At 42.3% G+C, this 26453-nt stretch overlaps 1 protein-coding gene across 1 annotated transcript in view; it reads right to left on the bottom strand.

Moving 5' to 3' along the window:
* Positions 1-22167, bottom strand: part of fndc5b (fibronectin type III domain containing 5b) — a 33290-nt gene extending 11123 nt beyond the window's left edge. The window contains exons 1-4 of the mRNA XM_080863060.1: positions 21932-22167; positions 18197-18333; positions 12502-12700; positions 2270-2359 (exon numbers count right to left, since the gene is read on the bottom strand). Of these exons, the coding sequence (XP_080719186.1) occupies positions 2270-2359; positions 12502-12700; positions 18197-18333; positions 21932-22007 (502 nt within the window). The 5' untranslated portion in view covers positions 22008-22167. The remainder of the gene's footprint in view (positions 1-2269; positions 2360-12501; positions 12701-18196; positions 18334-21931) is intronic.
* Between the last annotated feature and the right edge of the window lie 4286 nt (positions 22168-26453).

The following is a 26453-nucleotide window of genomic DNA, read 5'->3' on the forward strand; positions in this document are numbered from 1 at the left end:
TACTGCTCCCATTCCCCATGGGATGGACGTAGAGACCTAAAATTCATTCCAGATACACAATATAACCATCCCTCCCAAACAGTGGTCACAAATCAGTCCAAATGTGTGGTAGTGGGCACATCTGCTATATTGAGATAATCCATCCCACCTCACAGGTGTGCCACATCAGGATGCTGATCTGACATCATGAGTAGTGCACAGGTGTACCTCAGACTGCCCACAACAAAAGGCCACCCTGGAATGTGCAGTTTTGTCTCACAGCAAAATGCCACAGATGCCACAAGCAATGAGGGAGCGTGCAATTGGCATGCTGACAGCAGGAATGTCAACCAGATCTGTCGCCCGTGCATTGAATGTTCATTTCTCAACCACAAGCCGTCACCACAGGCGTTTCAGAGAATATGGCAGCACATCCAACCGGCCTCACAACCGCAGACCTCGTGTAACCACACCAGCCCAGGACCTCCACATCCAGCAGGTTCACCTCCAAGATCGTCTGAGACCAGCCACCCAGACAGCTGCTGGAACAATTGGTTTGCACAACCAAACAATTTCTGCACAAACTGTCAGAAACCATCTCAGGGACGCTCAACTGCATGCCCGTCGTCCTCATCGGGGTCTTGACCTGACTCCAGCTCGTCGCCGTAACAGACTTGTGTGGGCAAATGCTCACATTCGATGGCGTCTGGCACGTTGGAGAGGTGTGCGCTTCACGGATGAATCATGGTTCACATTGTTCAGGGCAGATGGCAGCTGAGAATGTCCCAGTTCTTGCATGGCCAGCATACTCACCGGACATGTCACCCATTGAGCATGTTCGGGATGTGCTTGACCGGCGTATACGACAGCGTGTACCAGTTCCCACGAATATCCAACAACCTCGCACAGCCATTGAAGTGGAGTGGACCAACATTCCACAGGCCACAATTGACAATCTGATAGACTCCATGCGACGATGTGTTGTACTGCATGAGGCAAATGGTGGTCACACCAGATACTGACCGGTTCTGGGTCCCCAGACCCCCAATAGCGCAAAAAACTGCACATTCCAGGGTGGCCTTTTGTTGTGGGCAGTCTGAGGTACACCTGTGCACTACTCATGATGTCAGATCAGCATCCTGATGTGGCACACCTGTGAGGTGGGATGGATTATCTCAATATAGCAGATGTGCCCACTACCACACATTTGGACTGATTTGTGACCACTGTTTGGGAGGGATAGTTATATTGTGTATCTGGAATGAATTTTAGGTCTCTACGTCCATCCCATGGGGAATGGGAGCAGTAACAAAGGTGTTGCGTTTATATTTTTGTTGAGTGTAAATAAAACCACATTTTTTGCATTAGTAATTCCTTTTGTGTATAATTTTATATTGTCGTTAATAATAAATTAATTAAAACAACAAAACAACCTGAAGAGCAGGTTGGGAGCCAAAAGAGTCGGCTCTTTTTAGTGAGCAGAGCCGAAAGAGCCGATTCTCTAAAAAGAGCCGGAAATCCCATCACTACTCCCCAGTGGTTGCAGCAGATGGCCCCGCCCCTCCCTGAGCCTGGTTTTGCCGGATGTTTCTTCCTGCTAAAAGGAAGTTTTTCTTTCCCACTATCGCCAATGTGCTTGCTCATAGGGGGTCATATGCTTGTTGGGTTTTTCTCTGTATCTATTATCGTAGGGTCTACTGTACAATATAAAGCACCTTGAGGTGGCTGTTGTTGTGATTTGGCGCTGTATAAATAAAATTGAATTGAATTGAATGTGTGTGAATTTGTGTTTAAATGATTGAGACTTGTAATAAGAAACACTTACTGAATAGAAAGGTACCATAAATAAGTACCGTCCATCTTACGTGCATTATCCATGTCATGGGAATATTAAGGAAGCAGTCAGGTTTGATAATAACAGGAGACTTGCTATGTACCAGCACCATTTATAACATAATAAAGGAAGTATGTATGTTGCTTTACATAAACACATCTTCGATACGCATTTTCCTATAAGAGCTGCTTGTCTGCTGATAAGCCTTTAGCTTATTTTTTGCAGTTGTTTCCTGTTGATGAGTTTATCAAACTGAGACTTGGATTTGATGCGTTGCCGCCCAAATTCACACTAGCTATCTTTACATCATCTCGAAGGCCCTGCAGGCGTCTGGCACTCATTACAGAGGGATGATACCGCAGCCACTGTTTCTCTTAACAGGAACATTTGCCCAAAGACAGTGGATTCCTACGAGGTCCGTGGTGACAAATGTGCATCACTGAACAGAAATATTACCTGCCCACATGACGAGCACCACTACGATGATGATGAGTTCTCCCGCCCTCAGCTGGGCAGCATCGCCGACCTCCTCCATCGTCACCTCGTCTGGAGAGAGAACACAGAAACGTGAGCACAGTCAACAGAGCGTCGGTGAGGATGCTGCGATTCATCGTCCCACATACTCTGAAAATCTGCAGGGAAAGATAAAAGAATCAAGCAGGGTGACAAGAGAGCAGAGAGGCTGACTGGTGTAAATTCCCCACTCTGGTCAGTGTAATTAAAGCTAAGTGAGAGCAGAGGTCCGCAGAGACAGAGTAAGCAGGATCCCTACCCCATCACTCACTGTGTTCCTCTTGCTGACAGCACTCTGGCAGCCGCAGCTTAAAACCAATCAGTGGGTTAAAGGTTTGAACACAGTTTGGACTACAACCGCTTCCTCCCTGCTGCCAACACAAGGCCTTATGCTACCTCCCATATACCCTTAGTCAAGCAGCCTTCCTTCCTCCACCTTCTTCCCCAGCCTGCTTCCCCTGGGTCAGTCTGTTATCTAAAGGGTAAAAAACATGAAAAAAAAAACTGAATAAAGACATCACTGTCAATACTTTGTCTGGGCTTGCATCCTAAGTTGATGTGCATATCCCCAAAGGAAGTGCTGACCACACACTGGTTGAAGGGGGCTGATCTTAAAGGTGTACAGTACTCTTTATGGAGCTGACAGCAAAGAAAACCTCGGTGCAATAAAACCAAATGGACCAGCCGTTGCTGACAATACAAGACACTGATATGTTTGATTTCTATTACACTTTGAAGTGATAAAACGTGACAGAACCAGCAATTCATCAAACAGGCTACCATCTGAACGTGTTTAAGGACGAGCATCACTTTTATTGCAATTTAGTTATTTACTGGGAAGTCTTCGATTTGCTCACAGCTGTCCGCTATTTTTTTTTTTAAATTTCAAACTATGACAGGTAAGTGCAGCTGTGGCCTCTAAGGAAGGGGTGCGTTTCATCCCCACTTGTGGTCTCTTCAGGTCACCGTTTGGAGTCGGGGATGATGATTTTGACACTTCTGTGTTCTGGCTTGCTCAAAACTCTGCTGTTTCCATGGTGATCCCTCTAAGCTCAAACTAAGTTCCTAGGGTTGCGCAGAGGAAAGGTTATACTCTAATAAGTTGCTAGGAGCAGATTATATGTTTATGTTGCGAGGGCAGACCCAAAGCTACGAGGAGAGGTGTGGAGATATCAGCCAACAGACGAGCTGAACACTCGGCAGCCTTGAGGTTGCTCCCTTGGCAAGTGTTGGTAACATTAGCATCAGCCATCGAGCCCCTTGAGACATGAAGAGTCAGGCGTAAGCTCTCTACTTCAGATTAATGGCTACAGGAAATACCTGCTAATTAATGGTATGTAGCATACAAATGAATACAGCTTCACTCAGCACAACTAGAACTTTGACTTCTTAGAAAGGCTGTTAGTACAGTTAAGTACACAAAAAGTATTATCAAAGTACTCAAAATATGACATTATTTAAGAATTTTGCAATATGCTGAGTATTGCAATTTATCATGTTTTTCAGCTGCAAATTATGTAAATGAAGTCAAACTTTTTCAGTTTCTGTTTTATCCAATAAGATAAAGTTATTTCATTTCAGTTTTTTCTTCTACTAAAACCTGCCAAATGCTGTTATAAGTCAGTCAGATATCAGTCTGTGACTGAGTGGGAACATTTTTTAATTTTGATCCACTGCTGAATTTGTAAGTTTGCTCAATTACAAAAAAACAGTCTCTACATTTTTATAAAAGTTTAAATCTAATGGAGAGAGACAGAATATCAACCAATAATCTGTGAAAACCCCCCCACTTCACATAAATGTTATGGATTGATTTTAACATCAATGAGTGAAGTCAGTCCCTACAACCTCGTTCGGATTCTGTGTTGGATGGTTTTGCAGGTGAGCAGATTTAATTCAAGTTTGCTCGGCTAACATTATCTCAGAATGCTGGTGAATGAGATGAGCCTTCTTGTTCATAGTGTTCCCAGAATATTTGAATTACCTAATAAAATACTGATATTTAGTTTTCTGTAGTGATACAATATCACCAAACAAACTATCGCCATACTGTGCTGTATCAATATCTCCCCCTACCCCTAATAGAAAGCCACATTATTTTTTAGATGGTTAAAAGAAGTTGCATATTTTTCCAAAAGGCAGGAATGCTCCTCGCAGCCTGAGTTAGCTTGGCCACGCCCATGAAAATGCAGTTCTTAGGCCCTAAACAAATGAGCTATGAAAACCCAAACTGGTTTTTATACCAGTATGTAAACATGTTTGTTTCTGCAGGTTATTTTGATAGCTAAAGGCTCTCTTATTAATCTGTTTTGGGAGCTAGCCTCAACTGAGCATTCAAGGAAATGCAGTTTGTGGAATTTCTGCATTAGCTTAATGCCGTTGTATGTAGGATCAAAATATTCAAAGAAAATACAGAATGTAGCGTTCATGTGAAACTACATATTCTGGCTGCATTAAGAGAAAAAAAATATTATTGATCATTTTGTCAAGTCAAAACTTCAAAATTCTATTTTGAGGCAAAAGTCCAAACCTGCTGCAGTTTAAATGGGAAGGCACTGGTTTTAGTGGGAAGCTTCCAGACTGCATGAATGAGTGCAGCTGTGTTACAGAGCAATCTGCTGCTGCAGAGCAACATGGTGCTCAGCACAATTTCAGAGATAAATTAAATGTAAAAACAGTTCTGACAGTAATCAGACTGCTGAAAAAGATTTATTTACTAAACCTTTGGCTTTTTCAGCAGCCTATAAAATGTAATAAACAACATAAAAAGAACACATTACAATTACATTTTAGGTTCTACCTTACAATATAAAGAACCTTGAGGTGGTGGTTGTTGTGATTCGACGCTGTATAAATAACACTGAAATGAACTGAAATTGAAAAGTTAAATTGAATTAAAAGATTTTGCTACATAAAAAATGTCAGTGCATTCAAAACTTCCACGAGAGAAGAAGAAGAACAGAGAGAAACCCAAGCAGGCTTCCTGTTGTGTTGCTTTGCACCTACAGATACTAAATCCTGTCAGGCTGATTAATACCCGCTTAGAAGGGGAGCAGAGCAGTAATGGCTGGGAGATTTAATCAGGGCAGCTAATGAACGCTTCCACCAACACACACACATGCAGGACACTATAGGCAGACAAGAAACTTCCATCAAAGTCAAAGCCCCTAAACATCAAGACAAACTTTCGTGCTACACATCGCCACACATGACCTCACGTACACTGAAACATAACAAAAATGTTCATCGCCATTAAGATTTGTAACCTCGATTTTTTAACAAGGCTGAAGACATTAGCCGTAGCCATTCTGAGAAATCCCTAAATTTAGTCCATAATCTTTGTCACTATGACCAACAATTAAAACTCTATTCAAAACAGTAATTGTCCAAAGAGGGTTTACCAACCTTAACCTTTTGATTATCAGATTGTTTTGCCAAGCTTTGAGTGTCTCTTTATGCTAAAACGGCGTGAAATCAGTTAGATTATGAAAATTTTAGTTTAGATCTTTTTTCTTTTCTTTTAATTATGTACTTATTTAAGCTAAGTGCCAGACTTTAGTAATAAAACGAGGCCCAACACAGTGCAAAAAAATGCAGTTCCTTGGATGGCCACTTGTGGCAGACTCTAAAAGCAAGCCAATTTCTCTTGAACTTAAAAACCAAAATAAGCATTTTATCAGCCAAGTATAAAACATTGTTTCAGTTTCTTTGGGTAATTTTCTCTTCAAGGCAACGGCACAGGGTATAAAACTTTATTAGGCTTAAGGCTCAAATTTATGCATTAGTAGGGCCACGCGTGCTTTGAGTGACAGGTCAGCTAATTCAAGAGAATTCAAAGTATTTTTAATATGACTAATAACATATCTTGGTTAACTTTACTAACAGATCATCCAAGACGTCTGTCGACCACTTTTAGTGACTGAAATTTTTGCATTTTTTCTCTATTTTTATGTATTCATATGTTAACAATAGAGCTGGGCGATAGAACGATAACGATATGTATCGCGATATAACTTTTTCTCGATAGAAAAATGTAACTATTGCGATAGACCTCGCCGCTCTTGTCCTCTTAAAGAAAAGAAAAAAAGAACAGCCAATCCAAATTAAGTAGCGCAGAGCCGAACCAATCACAGCCGCAGCGTCACGTCACATGACTTGTTACGTACAGCACAAGTGCCAAGCCGCACATGTGTATTTGTTTGGGAAGCAGCCAGCCACCGTACCGCCCGGGTAATGGAGGAAATGAGTGTGCCGACTAGAAAAATCAACCGAGTGTGACCGAAGGTTACCGAAGAGAAAACAGATGATGGTTCCAATGCTGGAGAGATTGTCGAACTGAAGAGCCATAGAAGTTCCGTAGTGTGAAGGTATTTCGGCTATTTCAAGTCTGACAAAAAACAGAGTAGCGCGCACTGTAAATTGTGCCGAAAGCAAGTCTGGAAATACAATAAACTGGTGCATGCGCTACGTCCACACGTACCCGGGTATTTTTGAAAACGCAGAGTTTTCTATGCGTTTGCACCTTTCGTCCACACGTAAACGCCGTTTTTGGTCACTGAAAACGAAGATTTTTAAAAACTCCGGCCAGGGTGGATATTTTTGAAAACTCCGTTTTTGCATTTACGTGTGGACTAGAAAAACGGAGAAAACGCAGCGTCAAAGCTGTGCGCATTTTTTGACGTCACACTGTGCACCACGTTATTGTTTCGGTGAAATGAATTTCTACAATACTGTTACTGTTAATTCTACTCTCTGCAGTGTTTAAATGCTTACATATACACACAGTTACTGTCCCTCCACACATACGACTCGGTTCAGGGCAGGGATAGCTCAGTAGGTAGAGTGGTGGCCCCATGATCGGAAGGTCGGGGGTTCGATTCCCCTGAACAACTACCCTGAGGTACCCCTGAGCAAGGTACCGTCCCTACACACTGCTCCCCGGGCGCCCAGTGGCTGCCCACTGCTTCACTGAGTGAATGGGTTAAATGCAGAGAGGGATTTTCCCCACGGGGACCAATAAAGTACACTTTCTTTCTGCTTCTATGCCCCAGCTTTGTTTACTTTTTCCCACCGAGGCTTCTAGACTTCTGATTGGCCAACATTTCTACACGGTTAGGAATCTAGCGCCACCTGCTACTTTGTCATGTTCATAGCAGCGTTTTCCTTCATTTCTGCCTTTATGTGTGGACGGGATTATTTTTTAAAACGAAAACGGAAAATCTCCGTTTTCAAAAATACCCGTGTACGTGTGGACGTAGCCTCGGTCTCTGACTGGAAGCGCTAATTCGTCATTAGGCTTTTGTCAGACTAAAGTAACTGTTAAAACTGTTTGAAAAGCTAAGCTATACAACAAGGAGAGATTGAGAATTTCCTTTTAGTTCTCAGTTTATTTGATATTGACAAAAGTTAGTCAATTTTGTCTGTTCTTCTGTAAAACAAACTAAGATTTATTTTTAGAATTAATATTTTGTTTCTAAGTGGAATTGACAATTTAGTCTGTTTCGTTTGTTCTATTTTGAAACTTAAACGCTTTAGCGGCTGCCTTTTGTGTAGTTTGCAATATTTGCCTTTATTTATCTGAAAAAGTCTCATGTTCCTTAAGTACATCTACCCTGTTGAACTTATTATGGGAAATAAATATTTAAATAAAAACAAGCTGCTGATTATTTCACATTTTACTTGTGAGCAACGGCACATTTAAATCTTACAAATATAGTTATTTGGCTTATATCGTGATAGATATAGTTATCGCCTGAAATGAAAAAAACATATCGTGATATGAAAAAATCTTATATCGCCCAGCTGTAGTTAACAAGAATTAGCGAATATCTAATCACAGGACACTTTGCTCGTTAGATATTGTTACCTAATAACTAACTAAGGCTGCACAGCCTGTCTTTAAACTTTGGTCACTTGCAGCTCAAAAAAAGGCCAAGAATTCAAAAATGACTTGAGTCTAAAAAAGAAAGAGTCCATACACCAATGGGTGATGTTACGATGTCCATCTTTTATATACAGGATATTATTAATGTCAGGGTCCTGGGTCTCCTGACCCAGCGTTTTAGTTCTTTGTGATTTTTGTATTATTGTACTTGGTGTGAGTTATTCTATGGTTTCTAGTTTCGATCCCTTGCCCTTCTTTTTTTTTTTTTTTTTTTTTTTTTTTTTTTCTAAATGACATCAGAAACAGCAGTATGCGACATTACGTGATGGCAGAGCTTCAGTTCATCCTTTGTCATTTTTTTTTTTTTTTTTTAAATAAATAGGACAGGGGGAATGAATGAGAGAGAGAGGGGGAGAGAAAGAAAGAAAACCAAAGGGGAGAAGAGACGGTGAGAAGGGGGGGGAAGAGAGAGAAAAAAAAAAAAACTCCTGGGTCACCTGTATGGAGAAAAAAAAACAAACAAACAAACAAACAAAAACAAACAGAGGAGACAGCAAACAACAAAGAGCAACATAATAATAGAGAAAACAAAGCACCATCACAATAAACTAGCTAGTCATAGATATCAGTATTTACTAAGTAATAAACGATATTGTGCAGCACGCAAGATAGACAGCACACAGTGTGCTTTGAGGCAGCAGCCAAGAAAGCTTTAGTCCGCGTCTGTGAATACCCATGTGTGCATACCTGTGTGGATCAGCATGCTTGCATTCCAAAGGTTTCTCCATGTAATGATCTGCTAGGGAGTGTGGGGGGGCCACAGCCCCGTCCTCCAGGGTGTGAAGCGGGTATGGAGGAGATCAAAACTCCAGACATCCAGAGGCCCCCAGAACACAAGAGACCATGGAAGACCAACAGAGGGGCAGCCGCGCCACTGTCCCAGTAAGAGCTGAGGAGAGTCCCAGATGAGGGCTCGCCCAGCAGCCGCGGAGCAGAAGTCAGGGGGAGTTGCAGTGACGCGCCCGTGAGCTCCGCCGGCCCCCAGCTGCGCCTGAGTGACCGAGCCCTAGGCCGAGAGGCCGGGGGCACCCCACCTCCAAAGGGGCCCGAGCGAGCCCCAGGCCCCAGGCCCCGACAAGCGGCCGCCAAGGAGTGAGCCGGTGTGCACCCGGACGCCCACCCCCAGACACAAAGAACCACCAACACACCGACACCTGAGGGAGTCCGCCACCGGCAGGGGAAGTGGTGGTGGGTGGAGATAGGCCTCCAAACCTTGGAGGGCCTGAGGTGTCCCCAGAGAGGTGGCGTCTGATACCCAACCTGACATATAGACACAGACATACAGGCACACACAGACACAAACATCCATTCCCACCCTCATGCTCTCATATGCACTCACTCCACACTCAACCAACGTGGAGACAGACATAAAGAGACACTGTACACACAATCACACTCCCCAAGCGTACTCTACAAACCGGGTCTAGGTACCCTTGCCCCTGGAGGGGGGAATTGCACCCAGACCCAGGTGGTGTTACCCTTTTCCCTGCGGTGGGGAGAGGCAGACCACCCCGACTCCGCAGCAGCAGGGAGGCCCCACACCCCAGACCGCAGTCGGACGGCCAACTCCTCCTACTAGCCCTCCCGCTCCAGCAGGCCGCAGAGAATGGGGGTGGGAGAAGACTCCAAACCTCCCTCCACCCGCTCATTGTAGTGTTGATGCATATGTGTTCTAAGGTGCAATTAAAACCCAGGAGGGCATGGAGCTACCTGCCAAGGAGCAGCAGGTAAGCGCATAGTCCCTCCTGCTAACCCTCAATGACTAAGTGTATTTAAAATTGAGAGGTGGGCAACGACGTCAGGGGTGAGGTATACACCCTGATGGTGATTTGTGCCCACCCCCAAGATCCTATATGTATGTGTAATGAGAGTGTGAATATCCCTTGCCCTTCTCGTTTCTCTGTGTCCCCTCTGTTCTGTGTAAGTCTGTGTCTGCATGTTTGAGTTCCCCTCTGTGTCTCTCGGTTCTTAGAGTCCTCTGCCTTATGGTTTATGTCTCTGTGTTTCTTAGTTGCTGTCTCCACTGTGTCAAGTTCGCGTCTCTGTGTGATCCTTCCTGTTTTACTTTGAAGGTCCGTGTCTTATGTGAATGTGTCCTGCTTTGCTTGTCTCGTCAGTTCTAATTTCCCCCAGCTGTGCTCTCCTTCTGTGTCTCATTCTCCTCGTTACTTCCCAGTGTATTTAGTCCCTGTGTTTCTCTGAGTCAGTGTTGCGTCGTACCCTCAACAAGCTGTGTGTTTTGCCTCCGTGTTGCCAGTGTTTTGTCTCCAGCTCCAGTTCAGTGTTTCTGCTACAGTGTTTTAGTCCACCAGCGTTTTTGTTTGTCTTTTGGTGAGTTTAGTTTAGTAAGAGGTTTTCCCAGCAATAAAGCTGCGCTTTAAGTTGTACTTCTGTGTCTGAGTCCTGCATTTTGGATCCACCACTCCTGCTTGCCTGCCTGCCACACAGCCAACCATGACAATTAACTCATTCACTGCCATTGACGTCTATAGACGTCAATTGAAAAACTTACGTTGACTGCCATTGACGTCTATAGACGTCAATTACGTTTTTCAATGGGAGGGGCTAGAATACAACCTCGGGCAGCTTGTCAGTGAACATCAGACTGCTTGAAATGTATTTTTCACAAAAAGCTCGTTTTCTCCCTTTTTGTGGTCAAAACAGGCATTTTTGGTGGAACCCACCTCTCTTCTACAGCTGATTACTAAAGAATGGAAAATGGTAGAAACAAGCTTTTTTTTTGGATGGAAGAAGAGAGTCTGTTCTTCATTTTGGTAGGTTCAGCGTTTATATGATCATAACACACAGTTTTCTGTGGCTCTTCAAAAATGAGTAAAAATGCTCAAAAACCCTGGCAGTGAATGAGTTAAATAGCCAAAAGTATCATTTCCATATCATTTAAGTGCAACGTCATGTGATAAAAATAACTTTTTGTTTATTCAGGGACATGCAGTTGCTCATGAAGTCCATAAAGTATGTGAGACCCTTTTTTGCACGAGTCTCGATTTAAAATGAAGTCAGCTGGAAGCATTATATAGTCAGCTGGACGCGGCCAGCTCACACAGCTTAACTTAATTACCTGCCTAGCTACAGGGGACAAAATCCGCCCACAGAAAATGGGTGGTCGCAGAGCTGATAAATCTGCCCACGTCTACCCGCATGCATATCTTGAAATTAAGAACCTACTGTGTCATCAATCACCAAGAATTTCAAGTTTGCCCCTGTTGCTGCCGTTAAACAGCAAGAAATTAAATGTTAACAGTCATATAACAATCAGCTGGCTTAAAAATGACTCTTTGTCTGCGCTAGTGAAAAATGTACTAATATGTTGCTTTTTTACTGCTTACATAAGTTCAGATAGATTTCTCTTTGATTTTTTTATACTCTAGACCACTTATCAACACATTCCTGCCTCACAAGACCCTCAGCAAGCTCCCTCACTGTGATGTTTCCAGGGAATCCACCACTCCCTAATGTCTCCTGTTTCCACTCTTATCACTTTGCTGCTGATGAGCATTTAGCATTCGCCGTGTCCCTCTGAAGCAGCTGCTTTTGGCACAGTAACTGGGTCGGACATGATAAAATTGGAAGCAGTGCAAGGCGCTTCTGATAACAGCAGCCTCTGTGCTTGAGAGTGAGAACAATGCATCGAATAGGAGGTGGGAGGGACTCTAGCAAAGATGGCAATTCCTGTGTTTTGTTGGATTTAACTGTCAAAAAAGAGACTATTTTTGTGACGATGAAACATTAAGAGAAGATTAGCCCTCCACGTTATTGTCTGTGTTTAAAAGCTGCTATTTAAGTGCTCCTACCTGTGAACGGGCAGATTTAGATCTATGTTCGTCAGCAGGGGAAGGACAGTCGAGCAGAATGTTGGTTTCCTCCCTTCGAGTGTCCTTATGTTGATGCACGATTGCTTTTTCAGCGTGCTTTTATAGATTTGCGAGCCCAGCATGCACAGAATTAAAATTATTGATTTGTACGAGTGTGTTTGTAGCGCGTGCTGTCGAAGTAAAGCACGCATACGAAGGTTATGTCTGGCTGAGAAACGTCTGAAGAATAGCACTTCAAAGGGACAGATTCGAATGAGAAACTACGAGAAAAATTTGGGAAACTTTACGCAAGCAAAGAGAAAATTGGGGACAAGGCAGTGGTAAAGTTTTCACCCAGGGTTAGACTTTAAAATATCTAGATTCTGAAATTTTTAAAAAAGTATTACTCTCTCTCTCACCAGGGCTTTTGGAAGCCATCTTCTCGGACTCTTTTGGCGTTCTGAATAGCACAGGCTGACTTGGAGGGCTGCTTCCTCCCATGCTAATGCTCTGAACGTGGACGATGTACTCGGTGTCCTCATCCAGATCCCACAATGCACAGGAGCGTGTGGTGGTGTTCACTTCCTGGATGAACCTCAGCATGCGTACATCCTTCTTCTGCAGAAGCACAAAGATCAGAAAGGCAGAAGTGTACATTTTGTATTTGTTTTTTCCCCCGATATGCCAGTACCCACTTGTGAATTCTTTGGCATGAAAAGGGTGACATTTCCATACATTTCCGTATATATATATATATATATATATATATATATATATATATATATATATATCCACTTAAAATAATAGGCTTAGCAATACTTCCTTTCTTCTTGTTAGTGAATATTCCCAGGGTGCACGCTTTATCAAGTTCAGATTTCTAGTGGCAAAGTCCAATTTTCCTGGTTAGGTCTGATGTGGTGCAAATGCAAACACGTCTCTCTTGGTTAATAGAAAGGAAAATGCTGAAATAAAGCCTTCTGGGGTTTTTTTTGGGTTTTTTTACAATGTAATTAAGCATAAAGAAAGAGAGACAGACAGAGAGAGAGCCTCTCTGGCAGTGTACACTCTGCTAGAAATGTACATTATTATCCAGCTAGGGCTGCTTACTCAGGTCAATTGGCTCCTGCTAGATTAAAAGTAAGGCACCTTGGGGGCACTTTTGTTTACCAGGCAATTAAAGAAGCAGATTTCTTAAACCATTAAAACTTCATGTAGACAAGAGGTGCATTTGAAAAAGTACATTTGAAAGTGTTTCTTAATGTGGCCTCAGAAACTAAACTAGAAACTGGCCTAGAGAACCCTCTAATATTAAACCAACTGGAAAATCTCATATATGGCACATTAGTCGCTTTGGCTTGACCACAGTGGCCGTGCATCTGCAAGCTTCTTTGCAACCCACCTTCATGCCAGCTTCTCCTCATATGTTGTATCTACATGTGCATTTGGGAAGGTTGGATTTGTATTTGGCAATACGGCCAAATACAAGTTTCTGATATTTTTTTTAAGCTATGATTTTCTGACTTTGGATTTCACATGCTTTTTTTTTTGGTGTTTATTTATGTTAAACCTGTGGTTTGAAGGTGCCATATTTCACACTATATATGGAATTAGCCATTAGCCAATAGATGTACAGACAACTATCCCTGGACCTTTTTAACTGTGAAGAAAACCTCAAATGTGATGATCTTCTGGCAACTTTTCCTGTCGTAATACAAATACTTTTAAAAAATAATTTTAAACAGATTCATGGGTATTTATTTGATATTGATATCTAAAGTAGGGATCCGAATATCCAATAATTGGACATTGGTGACAAACAGGGGTTAAAATGTGATTTGGCAGGTGGTGCAACCCTAAGTTCTGGTGTAACAGTAAAAGTGGGGATATGACTCGCTTAGTAATAAGTGACATAATCACTGGACTGTGATCTCTAGTAGATTTGTTTGGTGAACAGGCTGTGGTTAGCTGGCTGCTTGTTCTGAGGTATGCTGCTCTTTATGGGTTCAGTTCTACAACATAAAGCAGAAGACTGATGACTCCTTTTAAAATTAAGTCCTGTTATTTTCAAGCGTTAGCTAAATGAACTCCATTTGTGGTCAAAAACTGCATGTCTAGACTATCCTATGTCTAGAACTGTCAAAAATAATTTAAGGTTTTGCAGACTTTGCCCACAAATAAGGTTTTTAAAGCTTTTTCCTTGTGGGGGTTATTTTTTTACCACCATCTTTATTCTCTCTCACTCTCTTACATCTCTGCAGCTATCCTGGACTTAACCTCCTAAGACCCGAACTCTTCCACGGCATGCATTTTTAATTTCTCTTTGCTATTTGGGCTGATTGGGACCTGATGGTATGTAAAAACAAAGAATTACGTGATTTTTTTTTTAACCTGATTTTCGTTTCTGAGAAAAATGAGATCCACATATGAGGACATTCGCTTTATATTTTGATAGAACAGTGGCAGTATAATGTCCTCGTAAGTGGATATCAGGCCCTTGTAGAGAAAAATGTATTATTTTGGTCTAGACAACCCTAAAATGTGATGTCCACATATGTGGACGCCAGGTCCTAGGAGGTTAAAGTAGCAGCGATATATGACCTCTGAATAACATTTAAATGATCATTTAATGTGTTGTCAAAGCCATTTCACAATATGAAATAACCTAATAAGCATCACATGTAGAGATCTGATGTGTGATTAAAATTTACATTTCCAGTTCATCAAATGTCACCTGCTGAGCAGTCGTTACCTACCACAGAAATGGTTTGTTTGTTTGTTGAACTGTTTGACACATTGCATTTAAATTTTTAAAAAAAAGTTACTCTGCTTTTTCTCACTTCCCTTGAGTAGAGCTGAAGCGCCACAGACTCAACTTTACTGACATCTGCAGCATGGATGCAGTGACAGTGACAAAAAAGAGAAAACTATGTGGGCAGGTGGAACCAGGTGGTGACTTAACTGTCCCCATGGCATCAGCTGCATGAAAAATGAACTTTTTTGACATTATTTTGTATTTAACTCCATACCAGAATGCGGTCCTGAATTGCTCCAGCCCAATTTAACCCAAGATGACAACGGTCTAATCTACTCAAATCTGTTCTGTACTGTAGCAACAATACACCATTTGGGAGCAGGAGAACAGTTTGCAGGGCTCATTCATGCCTACGATGCCTATAGTGTTTTGTTTTTCCTAAGCAGTCGTTTTTGAGTAAGCCAGAAACAGTTTTCAAATTGTTTGACACAACTGAGGAGCTTCCTCAGTTGTGTCAAACCTACATGGATCTGTGTGAAAAAGTGATTGCCCCCTGAACCTAATAGCTGGTTGGGCCACCCTTAGCAGCAACAACTGCAATCAAGCGTTTGTGACAACTGGCATTGAGTCTTTTACATCTGTGGAGGAATTTTGGCTCATTCATCTTTGCAGAATTGTTGTAATGCAGCCACAGTGGAGGGTTTTCTAGCATGAACTGCCTTTTTAGGGTCATGTCACAGCCTCTCAATCGGATTCAGGTCAAGACGTTGACACTCCAAGGTATTCATTTTGTTTTTCTTAAGCTACCTGGTCTTTAAGTGACGTATGAATCCTGCTTCCGGGTCCAAACTACTCTGCGTTTATTAAGGCTGTTGTGTTTTTAACATGTTTTAATGCTTTTGTATTTTGTTCTATTCAATCTGACCAAGCCCCTAAAAAAAGTCAGTGATCACTGTCGGCCTCTCTCGATCTACCACTATTCATTTTAAAACCTTACAATGTAACTAGAGCCCAGCCAATCCAGCAGTATATTAATGACTAACCTCGTATTGTGGATGGATTATCTCAGTTGTTCTCCTGACTGAAGTTTGGTCCGTTTACAGCATCCTGCCATGCGATTGCATTTGTCCCTAACCCTCGGGAACCCTCACATTAACTTTTATCGAGTGGAAAAAAGTTAGCGTTCATCCTCCAGCTTCACTGTGCTAATGTGTTTATATTATGCTAACCACAGCTGTGCAGCTAGCCACCACGTAGCACAACTTCATGTAACCCTACAAACGTCACTACTGTTTAGTTTTCTGTCTTCATTTAAGTCGGAAGCGATAGCAGAGCTGTACGTTTTAATTTCTTCAGAATTCCTTCAGTCAGAGCGTGATGCATTATTTTTAGGTGGAAACTAGCGAGCTAGCTCCCTGCTAACTTCTAACTGCTAAATTTCATAAATTCTGTTTTCATGGATGTCTGGATGTTAAGCTTAATTGTTGCACCTGGTAAAGCAGCCACACTGATCATTTTATTAAAGATAAAAAAATTTAGACAGTTTTTAACTTTCAGTGATGCCGCAGTGTTCATTTGACTTTGGGACCTGAATAGGAGTTTGGACCTGTACACGGCTAATGACGTCAGACTTAAACCAGATTTAAAGGTAGAGGACTCCGAGGTTGCTGGTGTGTTCCACACACCATTCACAAATATACATTTCTGACATTCAAAAACAAAACAAAAACAAATCAGCGACCAATATAGCCACCTTTCTTTGCAAGGACACTCAAAAGCCTGCCATCCATGGATTCTGTCAGTGTTTTGATCTGTTCACCATCAACATTGCGTGCAGCAGCAACCACAGCCTCCCAGACACTGTTCAGAGAGGTGTACTGTTTTCCCTCCTTGTAAATCTCACATTTGATGATGGACCACAGGTTCTCAATGGGGTTCAGATCAGGTGAACAAGGTGGCCATGTCATTAGTTTTTCTTCTTTTATACCCTTTCTTGCCAGCCACGCTGTGGAGTACTTGGACGCGTGTGATGGAGCATTGTCCTGCATGAAAATCATGTTTTTCTTGAAGGATGCAGACTTCTTCCTGTACCACTGCTTGAAGAAGGTGTCTTCCAGAAACTGGCAGTAGGACTGGGAGTTGAGCTTGACTCCATCCTCAACCCGAAAAGGCCCCACAAGCTCATCTTTGATGATACCAGCCCAAACCAGTACTCCACCTCCACCTTGCTGGCGTCTGAGTCGGACTGGAGCTCTCTGCCCTTTACCATCCAGCCACGGGCCCATCCATCTGGCCCATCAAGACTCACTCTCATTTCATCAGTCCATAAAACCTTAGAAAAACCAGTCTTGAGATATTTCTTGGCCCAGTCTTGACGTTTCAGCTTGTGTGTCTTGTTCAGTGGTGGTCGTCTTTCAGCCTTTCTTACCTTGGCCATGTCTCTGAGTATTGCACACCTTGTGCTTTTGGGCACTCCAGTGATGTTGCAGCTCTGAAATATGGCCAAACTGGTGGCAAGTGGCATCTTGGCAGCTGCACACTTGACTTTTCTCAGTTCATGGGCAGTTATTTTGCGCCTTGGTTTTTCCACACGCTTCTTGCGACCCTGTTGACTATTTTGAATGAAAGGCTTGATTGTTCGATGATCACGCTTCAGAAGCTTTGCAATTTTGAGACTGCTGCATCCCTCTGCAAGATATCTCACTATTTTTGACTTTTCTGAGCCTGTCAAGTCCTTCTTTTGACCCATTTTGCCAAAGGAAAGGACATTGCCTAATAATTATGCACACCTGATATAGGGTGTTGATGTCATTAGACCACACCCCTTCTCATTACAGAGATGCACATCACCTAATATGCTTAATTGGTAGTAGGCTTTCGAGCCTATACAGCTTGGAGTAAGACAACATGCATGAAGAGGATGATGTGGACAAAATACTCATTTGCCTAATAATTCTGCACTCCCTGTATATACTATATAACAATATATCAGCATCGGCAATATGTAGGGCGTTATTAGGCATTTGCAAATATATATGTGTTGCATAGTTTGTCCACCAGAGGGCACTCTGTAACTCTGTCACGCAAACACAAACCAGCTGATGCGAGCATAGCTGGCTGAATGTAAATGCGCAATCCATGGCTTGTGACAATGAAATGAGATTATTTTTAAACTGCATCGTCATATTACCTTATCAGTGGCTTATAAGAAACTACACATAACAAACGTTAGCGAAAACTACTTATGTTACGTATGCTGAAAGTTAAAAAATAATATATCGGCCGGTAAATCGCATCTCTAAATCACCAAATATTGATATTTATATCAGTCCTGCTGGGCTTTACAACACATGTAGCGGTACCTGTTGGGTGATGGCAAATCCGATGACAGGGTCTCCCTCCAAGATTTCCCACGTAACCACAGCAGAGTTAACCTCGAGTTCTCTGATGGTCACATTGAGCGGTGCTGACAGCAGGGTGTCTGACGCACATGCACGGCCAGAGGAAAGAAATAAAAAGAGACAGGCCATAAATATTCTTTACACTTTATAACTATAAACGCTACAACTTGAACAAATCGTCCCCCCTCTCACTCTCTCTCTCGCTGTGCTCTCGCTCTCTCCTTCCTTAAGATCTTCTCTTCACCTCCTACAAATTAATCCCTCTCCTTTCATTAATACCGGCCCTAATAAAGCACATACATGTCTCCTGGTGTTTCCCTTGAAAAAACACTTTTTCCATTCTCTCTCTGTTCTTCTTTCACGCACACTTTCGCATCTTTAACTTTTCCTCTCTTCTTTCTCCTCCACATATCTCATTAAACCATGACTCTTGAGGAAAAACAAAAAACAAAAACACGATGCATTTATCAATCAGAAAATTAACTTTGACGGACTAAATTACAGTCTTTCTTAACATTTTTCATTTCTTAGCTGCGAAGGTAGCAGAGAGTAAAGTGTGTATGGTTATGTGAGAGTTAAGACCAACTCATGGTCTTCTACGATTACAGACAGAGTTGTATTTCCCATGAGCCTGACTTGTAATGCAACATCAGAATCAGACCTTGACATCGTACACACAAGGATGATAACGCCCATGTGCACACACACATGAAACTGTCACTGAGAGGGACATTTATCTATTTTGTCACATAAATATTCTGTTGAATACGCGGAAATTCCAGTTAATCAAAATCTTTGATAGATTAAATGACACCTGCAAACTATAACTGGAGTCACTGAACTGTCCACTGTGTTTCTGCTGAGTCTTTTGGAGACATTTTAGTGGATGTTTATGAGGAGTAAAAACCATTCAAGAATTTTGTGCTTCTTATTAGTCTGGTAGTTGGCACTAATTTGCATATACCCAATATTTGGCCACACCTCTTTATCTCTGAATTCAGGTGTTTTCAGTCCCATGGCCATAGCTGAATAAGGTCAAGCACCCATTCATGCAGTCTACCTCTTTAGCACAAGTTATTCTAAAGAGCTCGCTGTAATAGGATGATACCAACAAGTCCGTTTTTGAAATTTCTTCCAGTTCAAGATACTCAACAATAAACTGCACACAGTATTATTGCACATATATATTTAAGAACCACAGCAACTCGACCCAACACTCTGCTGACTCTGTAATTGCAGAGCTACAAACCTCTGATATTAACATCAGCATAAAAGCTGTGCACCAGGAGCTTCATGCCATGGGTTTACAAAAAAAATCCTTGTAATCGCTTTGGTTGCTTGCAGACTGTGGTGGCTGTCTGTAACTTGCATGAAGGATTTGTCTGCAAATATTCATCAACTGCTTGCTGAGTGGTAGTAAAACGTGGAAAAGATGAGGTGAAAACCAGAACTGGAGACCACTTGAGTGAAACCTGTGTCTTACTGCTGCAGCCAAACACATTTCAAAAGGTGAACCGGTGAACTGAACACCAGTGTTTGTTCATATATCTTCACTTCTGGCTCTAATAAAACTAACACGATGGCAGCCAGAAGACTTTAAAAAACAGAGAGCAAGGAATCAATGGGTGATGCCGCCACTGCTATGTCTGTCTTTTATATACAGTCTATGGTCAGCAGCAGTGGATAGCTGTTTCTGGCCTGTGCACAGTTTGTACTTCACTATCTATTTTTGTCATTTCGTGCCATTAAAAAAGGAAATTAATGGTCATTCCCAACCCCTGAGCGACCGTGGCTCAGGGGTTGGGAATCGCATCTGTAACTGGAAGGTCGTCGGTTTGATCCCTGGCCTCTCTGTCCTGGTCATTGTGTCCTTGCGCAAGACACTTTACCCTACTTGCCTACTGGTGTTGGCCAGAGGGGCCGATGGCGCGATATGGCAGCCTCGCTTCTGTCAGTCTGCCCCAGGGCAGCTGTGGCTACAACTGTAGCTGCCTCCACCAGTGTGTGAATGTGAGAGTGAATGAATAGTGGCATTGTAAAGTGCTTTGGGTGCCTTGAAAAGCGCTGTATAAATCCAATCCATTATTATTATTATTATTATAACTCCTGGCCGCTCTACCATCTGTCCTCCCGCTGAAGTCAGCCCATTGTTGCACAATTGCACAGGAAAAACAATTTTTGATTTTATTTGCACCATTTTTTAGCTCTGACTGGACAAGCTCCTTTCAAGCTTTTTCTTTGAAAATATTGTTACCAGGAGAAACGCCGTCAGTCATGTGACACTGTTGCATTAAACCGCTGCAAATATTGAGCACACAATCTTGAGACTTGTTCTTGGAGTTAAAAAGTGTTGTTACAGGAAAAACAAGAATGTACTTTATTTTCTTCCCTCCCTTTCTGCTTGCTGATAACACAATCATCACAGTACAGTGTGTTACATCATGTTGGTGAAATTCATTTTTGGTAGGCGACAAACTCAGTTGAGTGGCTCCCAAAGGCTGCATGTGAATGTGTGTGTATGTGTGTGTTTGCTGATGCAGAGTAAATGTGTGATGTGTTCCCAAGTACTGTACGGGCATGATCCATCGCTATGACTCCCTGTTTGACTGGCCGTTTTCTCGCTGTTTATCTTCCTGTTCTCACACAGACACAGAAACAATGCAATGGCAGAGAGGGATTCCCGTCCATTCTTAAAACGTTTGCTGCAGATTAACAAAAATTCCCTCTTAAAACTACATCCATTCCCAGCCTCGGGAAGCCAAAATATCAAATCTCTAGAGGCCGAGATAAATCCCACATGAGCTTATTGCCAAGATTTGGGCTTTTCACGCGACTGTCATCTATCAGCTTATCATCAGGATGCAGTGTAACCAAGATCTTACGCATGAGATGAACATATGTTGCCGCAGGTTAGAAACATGCGATATCGTACAAGATAGATGAGATAGTCCCCCAGCCCCCAACCCCACACACGCATGAACATATAGGAGGATTGGACCTGCTGTACGTAGAGGCTTTACATGGAAGTAACTCAATCACATTTCACATCCCTTCAGGACACTGGATGGATGAACCTGCACATTTTTAAAGCAGCTACTAGAGATTATCTCCCCAAACAATGAAGAATTTTCAGAAAATGGTGAAAAAATGCCAACTGAAATATTCCAGGAGCCAAAATGATGCTCACTAATATCTTGTTTTGTCTGACACAAGAGAAAGTGGCAAATACTCACATCTGAGAAAATGACCACTGATTGGTCAGTTAGTCAACTAAAATGTAAAGCTCTAATGCTCGTTTAGTCTTTACTTGAATTTAACAGTCATCTGAGAACTTACTGAGCCAATCACACGGTGCCACAAAGACTGGGGTTTTTTTGAATGACACTTTTCTAGAAACATTTATACAAACTGGGATTAAACTGTCACTCTGATGCAGTGTGAGACCAACTTGTGTCAGCCATTTTTTTGGCATCACTAAAGCTCACTGTGTCCACCTATAGCTGATGCACGCACATGCAGTGTGTCACGTCAGGTGGCTTCCCAAAAAGGGATGAAATGCACACCAAATGCATGACATCAGTCAGCTGCTGCCAAATAATACTAAAATAAAAGCACAACGACATGTGTTTAATCGGCCCGCTGCATCAACTCACATTTACTCGCAACGATCGCTCATCAACCTGTGGTAAAACTCACCGGCATTAACGGAGGACGCTGAGAGGAAGCCCAGCAGGAGCAGCAGCACCGCCGCAGACAAGCCTGGTTTAGCCATCCTCCTGCTTCTTCTGGTGAGGCTTCACATCCTGTGCGGCCCATTTATAGCATGGCGTTTAACGGGAGGAGGCGAGCATCCCCCGGTTAGGGTACCGGAGAGAGGAGGTACTTGTTGTACCGGAGACCGGGCTCACCTGAACTTGGACTCTGCAGCAGCAGAAGCGCAACAACGGCCAGAGGAGAGGAGGAGGGTTAAGGGGAGGGTGGGGAAAGGGACGGGGTGGTGGTGGTGCACGATGCCGTTCTCAGTTGTCTCGGTGGACACCTCACAACGACGGCCCTTCGACCACCGGCGGACTTCCAGGCTGGCTGTGATGGAAAGTCGGCGCAGAGAGGATTTCAGTATGCGGAGAGGTGGAAGAAGTGCGCAAGTGCTGCAGAGTGCAACGTGCAGCCACGGCTTATGACTCTCTCTCTCTCTCTCCCTCACAAACACACGCACACACTTGCATCAGTCCTCGCTTATAAGTTACTTGCGAAAAACAAACCAATCCTCCAAAGAGAAATCATCATTTTAGACAAAAAGTAACATATCCGTGCCTGTTGTCAGCTATTTTTAATGAAGCAGTCTGAAACGCTTTAACCAATCAATCATTTATAAAGCACAGACGTTCACTGTTCTATCTGTGCACATGTGTTATTGCAATATCAATACATCTGGATCTGAGAGGACGCTGGAAAGGCCACACAGAGACTGGATCCGAGTGGATCTGAACCCTGGACCTTCTTGCTGTGAGCCAACAGTGCTATCCACCATGTCACCTTGCTGCCTTAACACCACTTTAAGCTAAGTTTTTAACACATAATGCATATTATGCCTTACATTATGATTTCCCAAGTCAAATAAGTAGATTTTCATGCCTGACCCTAACCGAAGAGTAGCTGGGTGAGAATGTATGGACAGTTACAATATCTAAATAAAAAAATGCATTTGTGATGTGATGATGTCACTGTTGCTGTTTAGGATTGTTAGTTTGCCCCCCCCCCATCATCTTTTGTGCACCAACAGCCTTACCGAATTCTGGTGCCAGTGATCTTCCAATAGTAAAACTGCACTAAAAACTTTCACTTTCCTGTGGATGTAAGAGAAACACTGATGTCTATGATATTGCAATAAATGCATTTAAATGCCATAGCTTCAGCCTCTCTTAGACCTTGCGACACAACCGTTAATTTAGAATCCTCTGTACATCATTTACAAATGATGCAACACAAAGGTAAAACATTTCTAAAGACATTTAATGATTCCTAACATTACATAAGCTGGAATGGGATTCCAGAAGCTAAAGGAAGGAAAAAGTGATCCCATGCAACGTTTAATAAAACATGAACTGTATATGTGTAGAAATTAATAATAGGAATGAATCTATAAACAGGAAATCAATTGTGAGTGCGATTTGTCAGTAAAAGGGCTCTTATGTGCAATCGAAGGACCTATTGATCCCATACCCACTCAATCAAATGAAAGGGCTCTGGCAGGCACATAAAATCTTACTAATTGTGTATCCTATATGGTCTCTTAAAGAGAATAACATGCAGTAGTAGGTCAATAAAGGGGACACAAGGGTCCTGCAAAGCTTGTGCACCTTATTAAGAATAAAATTGGGCCAGTGTTTCTCCTGGAGTGTGGCAAAATGCTGTCCGTTGTGCTCATGTATAGGTACTCAGGGACACAGATTACACAGATCAATACATGATTAACATTCTCAACAGACGCCCCTTTAACGTCTCTTTTGCTTCAGGGAGAAGATGCCGATGTGACGCCCTGCTCCTCTCCTTTCTTCTCTTTGCTCTTCAGTGTCTTTCAAGGTTATAAAAACAATTTAAGATGACAACATTCATATCTCTTTGCTGTGCCGCTGACAGTTTTATCACTCAACTTAGGTTCAGACGAGCACAGTCTCCTCCAGTGACCTCTGGTTTCAGCTTGCAAAATAAAAAAAGAAGAGACAAAAAAAAAACCCCACCCTTGAATCTTCACCTTACTGGTGGTCACGCCAGTTGTTTTCATGAAGCATGATGCTGACAGATTTATTTTTGGAGAACTTCTTTTTAGAGGTTAATGTGTTTGGAGAAATGATAAGAAATCATATGCAGATTTAATGTCAGGTTTAAAATAAGAGGAATACTTCATCATTTACCAGAGATCAGAGGGAGATGGTAAAGCTCAACACTGCAGTCATAGTATTACATTTACTGTCAGTACACAGTTATTATGACCCCCCTGTGTAGAGTCGTTGAGCTGAACATGAACAATACAAACGTCTTTGCAAACTGGAATAAACTTGTAATCTCAGCAGTCTCTGCATGCAGTTATCAAAGAATATGGCTTCACATGTAGTTGTCAATAAACCAAGCATATTGCCTAATTAGTAGGCAAATCTTATCAACTGTTTGTCCTATGTAGGATCTGGTACTTGATTGGAGCTTATCTTTTTTTAAAACAAAGACGTCGCCCCCTACTGTTCATTAGAAAGAATGCAGATTTAAGGTGCTTCTGCAGCTGCCAGTGATTTATATAAAACTGCTGGCTTCACTTTACAGACACAGGCAGCAGGAACAAAGCTTTAATATGATCGATTTGTTGGACAACATGAGAAAAACAGTTGTCCAGTGGGTGTTAAAGAGTGTTTTGATGATCTTAGATAGCTGTGTGGATATACAATCAATTTTAGCTTAGCGAGAATTAGCTTTATCTCACTACTTAGCTTGCTAGATAAGCTATAAAAAAATGTTTGTTGAATCTGGACTGAATCACGTCAACCTCACAGTAAAATAACAAATCATTAAATTATTCCCACATTTGCAATTAGTGTGTAGCACTCAAAGTACGGCTCATTATGCCTACTTTTTGTTCTTGAGGAGTTGTTTTCCGTTGCCTGTTGAGTTTGGAGTGTACCGGGATACATTTGTTGAAGAGGGTGCTCTGTGTTGAACTCAAGTGGAGCTGATGGGGTACAAAAAAGGCTAGAAGTGGCCTTAATCCATCTGAAGCTTGAGGGGAATGAGCCAGTCTGCAGCCGCTTTGAAGTGGCATTATCGCTCACTTTCTCCTCATCTCTTCTCACTGCTAACCCCCAAACTGCCCCTGGGGGAGTTTAATTACAGTGTATGGTAGTGTGTGTGTGTGCGTGTGTGTATGTGTTTAGGACAGAGGAATATTTATGGTTGAGCCATGCAAATGAAGACGAAAAAGGATCTCAAGTGAAATGAGGTGAGAAATTGTGGTGGAAATTGGACGGAAAATAATGACTTGAAAGAAATTCGAACAACACAAAAGTGAAGGCAGACGGTGAGCGAGGAAGATTTAAGTCCAGCAGAGGGAATAATGGTGGGAGAGGTCAGGAAGAGGAAAAAAGCAGAAGGAAAAGTGTCAAGAGTGTGATATGGAGATAATAAAAATGAGTTTCAGCCCATTGCTTTACTCAACTTTCCCTTAATGACAACCTGAACCCATCCGGCTGTTCAACTCAGCATAGAGGCATCTCTACAATGACACACAAACACATGCACATCATCCATGCATGCTGCTATCCTGAAAAAAAAGGGGAAAAGTGCTTGCCTCAGAGCTGCTGACATCATCACATCTCTTCTCATTCTTGAATATTTGGCCCTTCTCTCCTTGGCGATGCAATTCAATTTTAAGGCTCACGAGACTAAAGCAATTCACCTTACTCCTGTCTTCCCTGCAGGTGAGCGAGCAGGCAGCACAGCAGGGACACGGAAACATATTTTGTGTTTGCAAGTGAATTTAGTTGCTCTGAAAGTGTACACTGCCTTTTACACTCTCTCTGGATTGCCAAAAAAACCCATCAATAATAAATTACTGGTAATACAGCTTTTGTTAACTAACTATTCTCCGTAAATGGAAAGTTTGGAAGTTGGTCATATGTAGGACTGATGCAGCCTGCTTTCCATCACGTCACATAAGTAGGTTATTGTTTTGCCCGAGGATGCTACTGACAGTGGGGTGCATGTGTAAATTTTATGCAATCCCAGTAGGGGATAAGTGCACTCCCCAACATGATCTGACCTGAACCAAAGGCAACAAAAATGTGTTCTTCTTTGTAATATTATCCTGTCTTTCTTCTCTCTCCCCAACTGGTCACAGCAGATGACCCCGCCCCTCCCTGAGCCTGGTTCTGCTGGAGGTTTCTTCCTGTTAAAAGGAAGTTTTTCCTTCCCGCTGTCACCAAAGTGCTTGCTCATAGGGGGTCATATGATTTTGAGGTTTTTTTCTTTGTATGTATTATTGTAGGGTCTACCAAGCATTGAGGGGACTGTTGCTGTGATCTGGCGCTATATAAATAAAATTGAATTGAACTGAAATTGAAAAGGTTCATTATTTCAATTTTTTCCTTGTAATATTTCTGAATTCTGTTTTTATGCGGTAAACGTCTACCTGTTATGTATAGAGTGTTTGTATGGTATTTACATGCTGTAT

Source organism: Rhamphochromis sp. 'chilingali' (assembly GCF_963969265.1).
Source record: "Rhamphochromis sp. 'chilingali' genome assembly, chromosome: 17".
Classification (NCBI taxonomy): Eukaryota; Metazoa; Chordata; class Actinopteri; order Cichliformes; family Cichlidae; genus Rhamphochromis; species Rhamphochromis sp. 'chilingali'.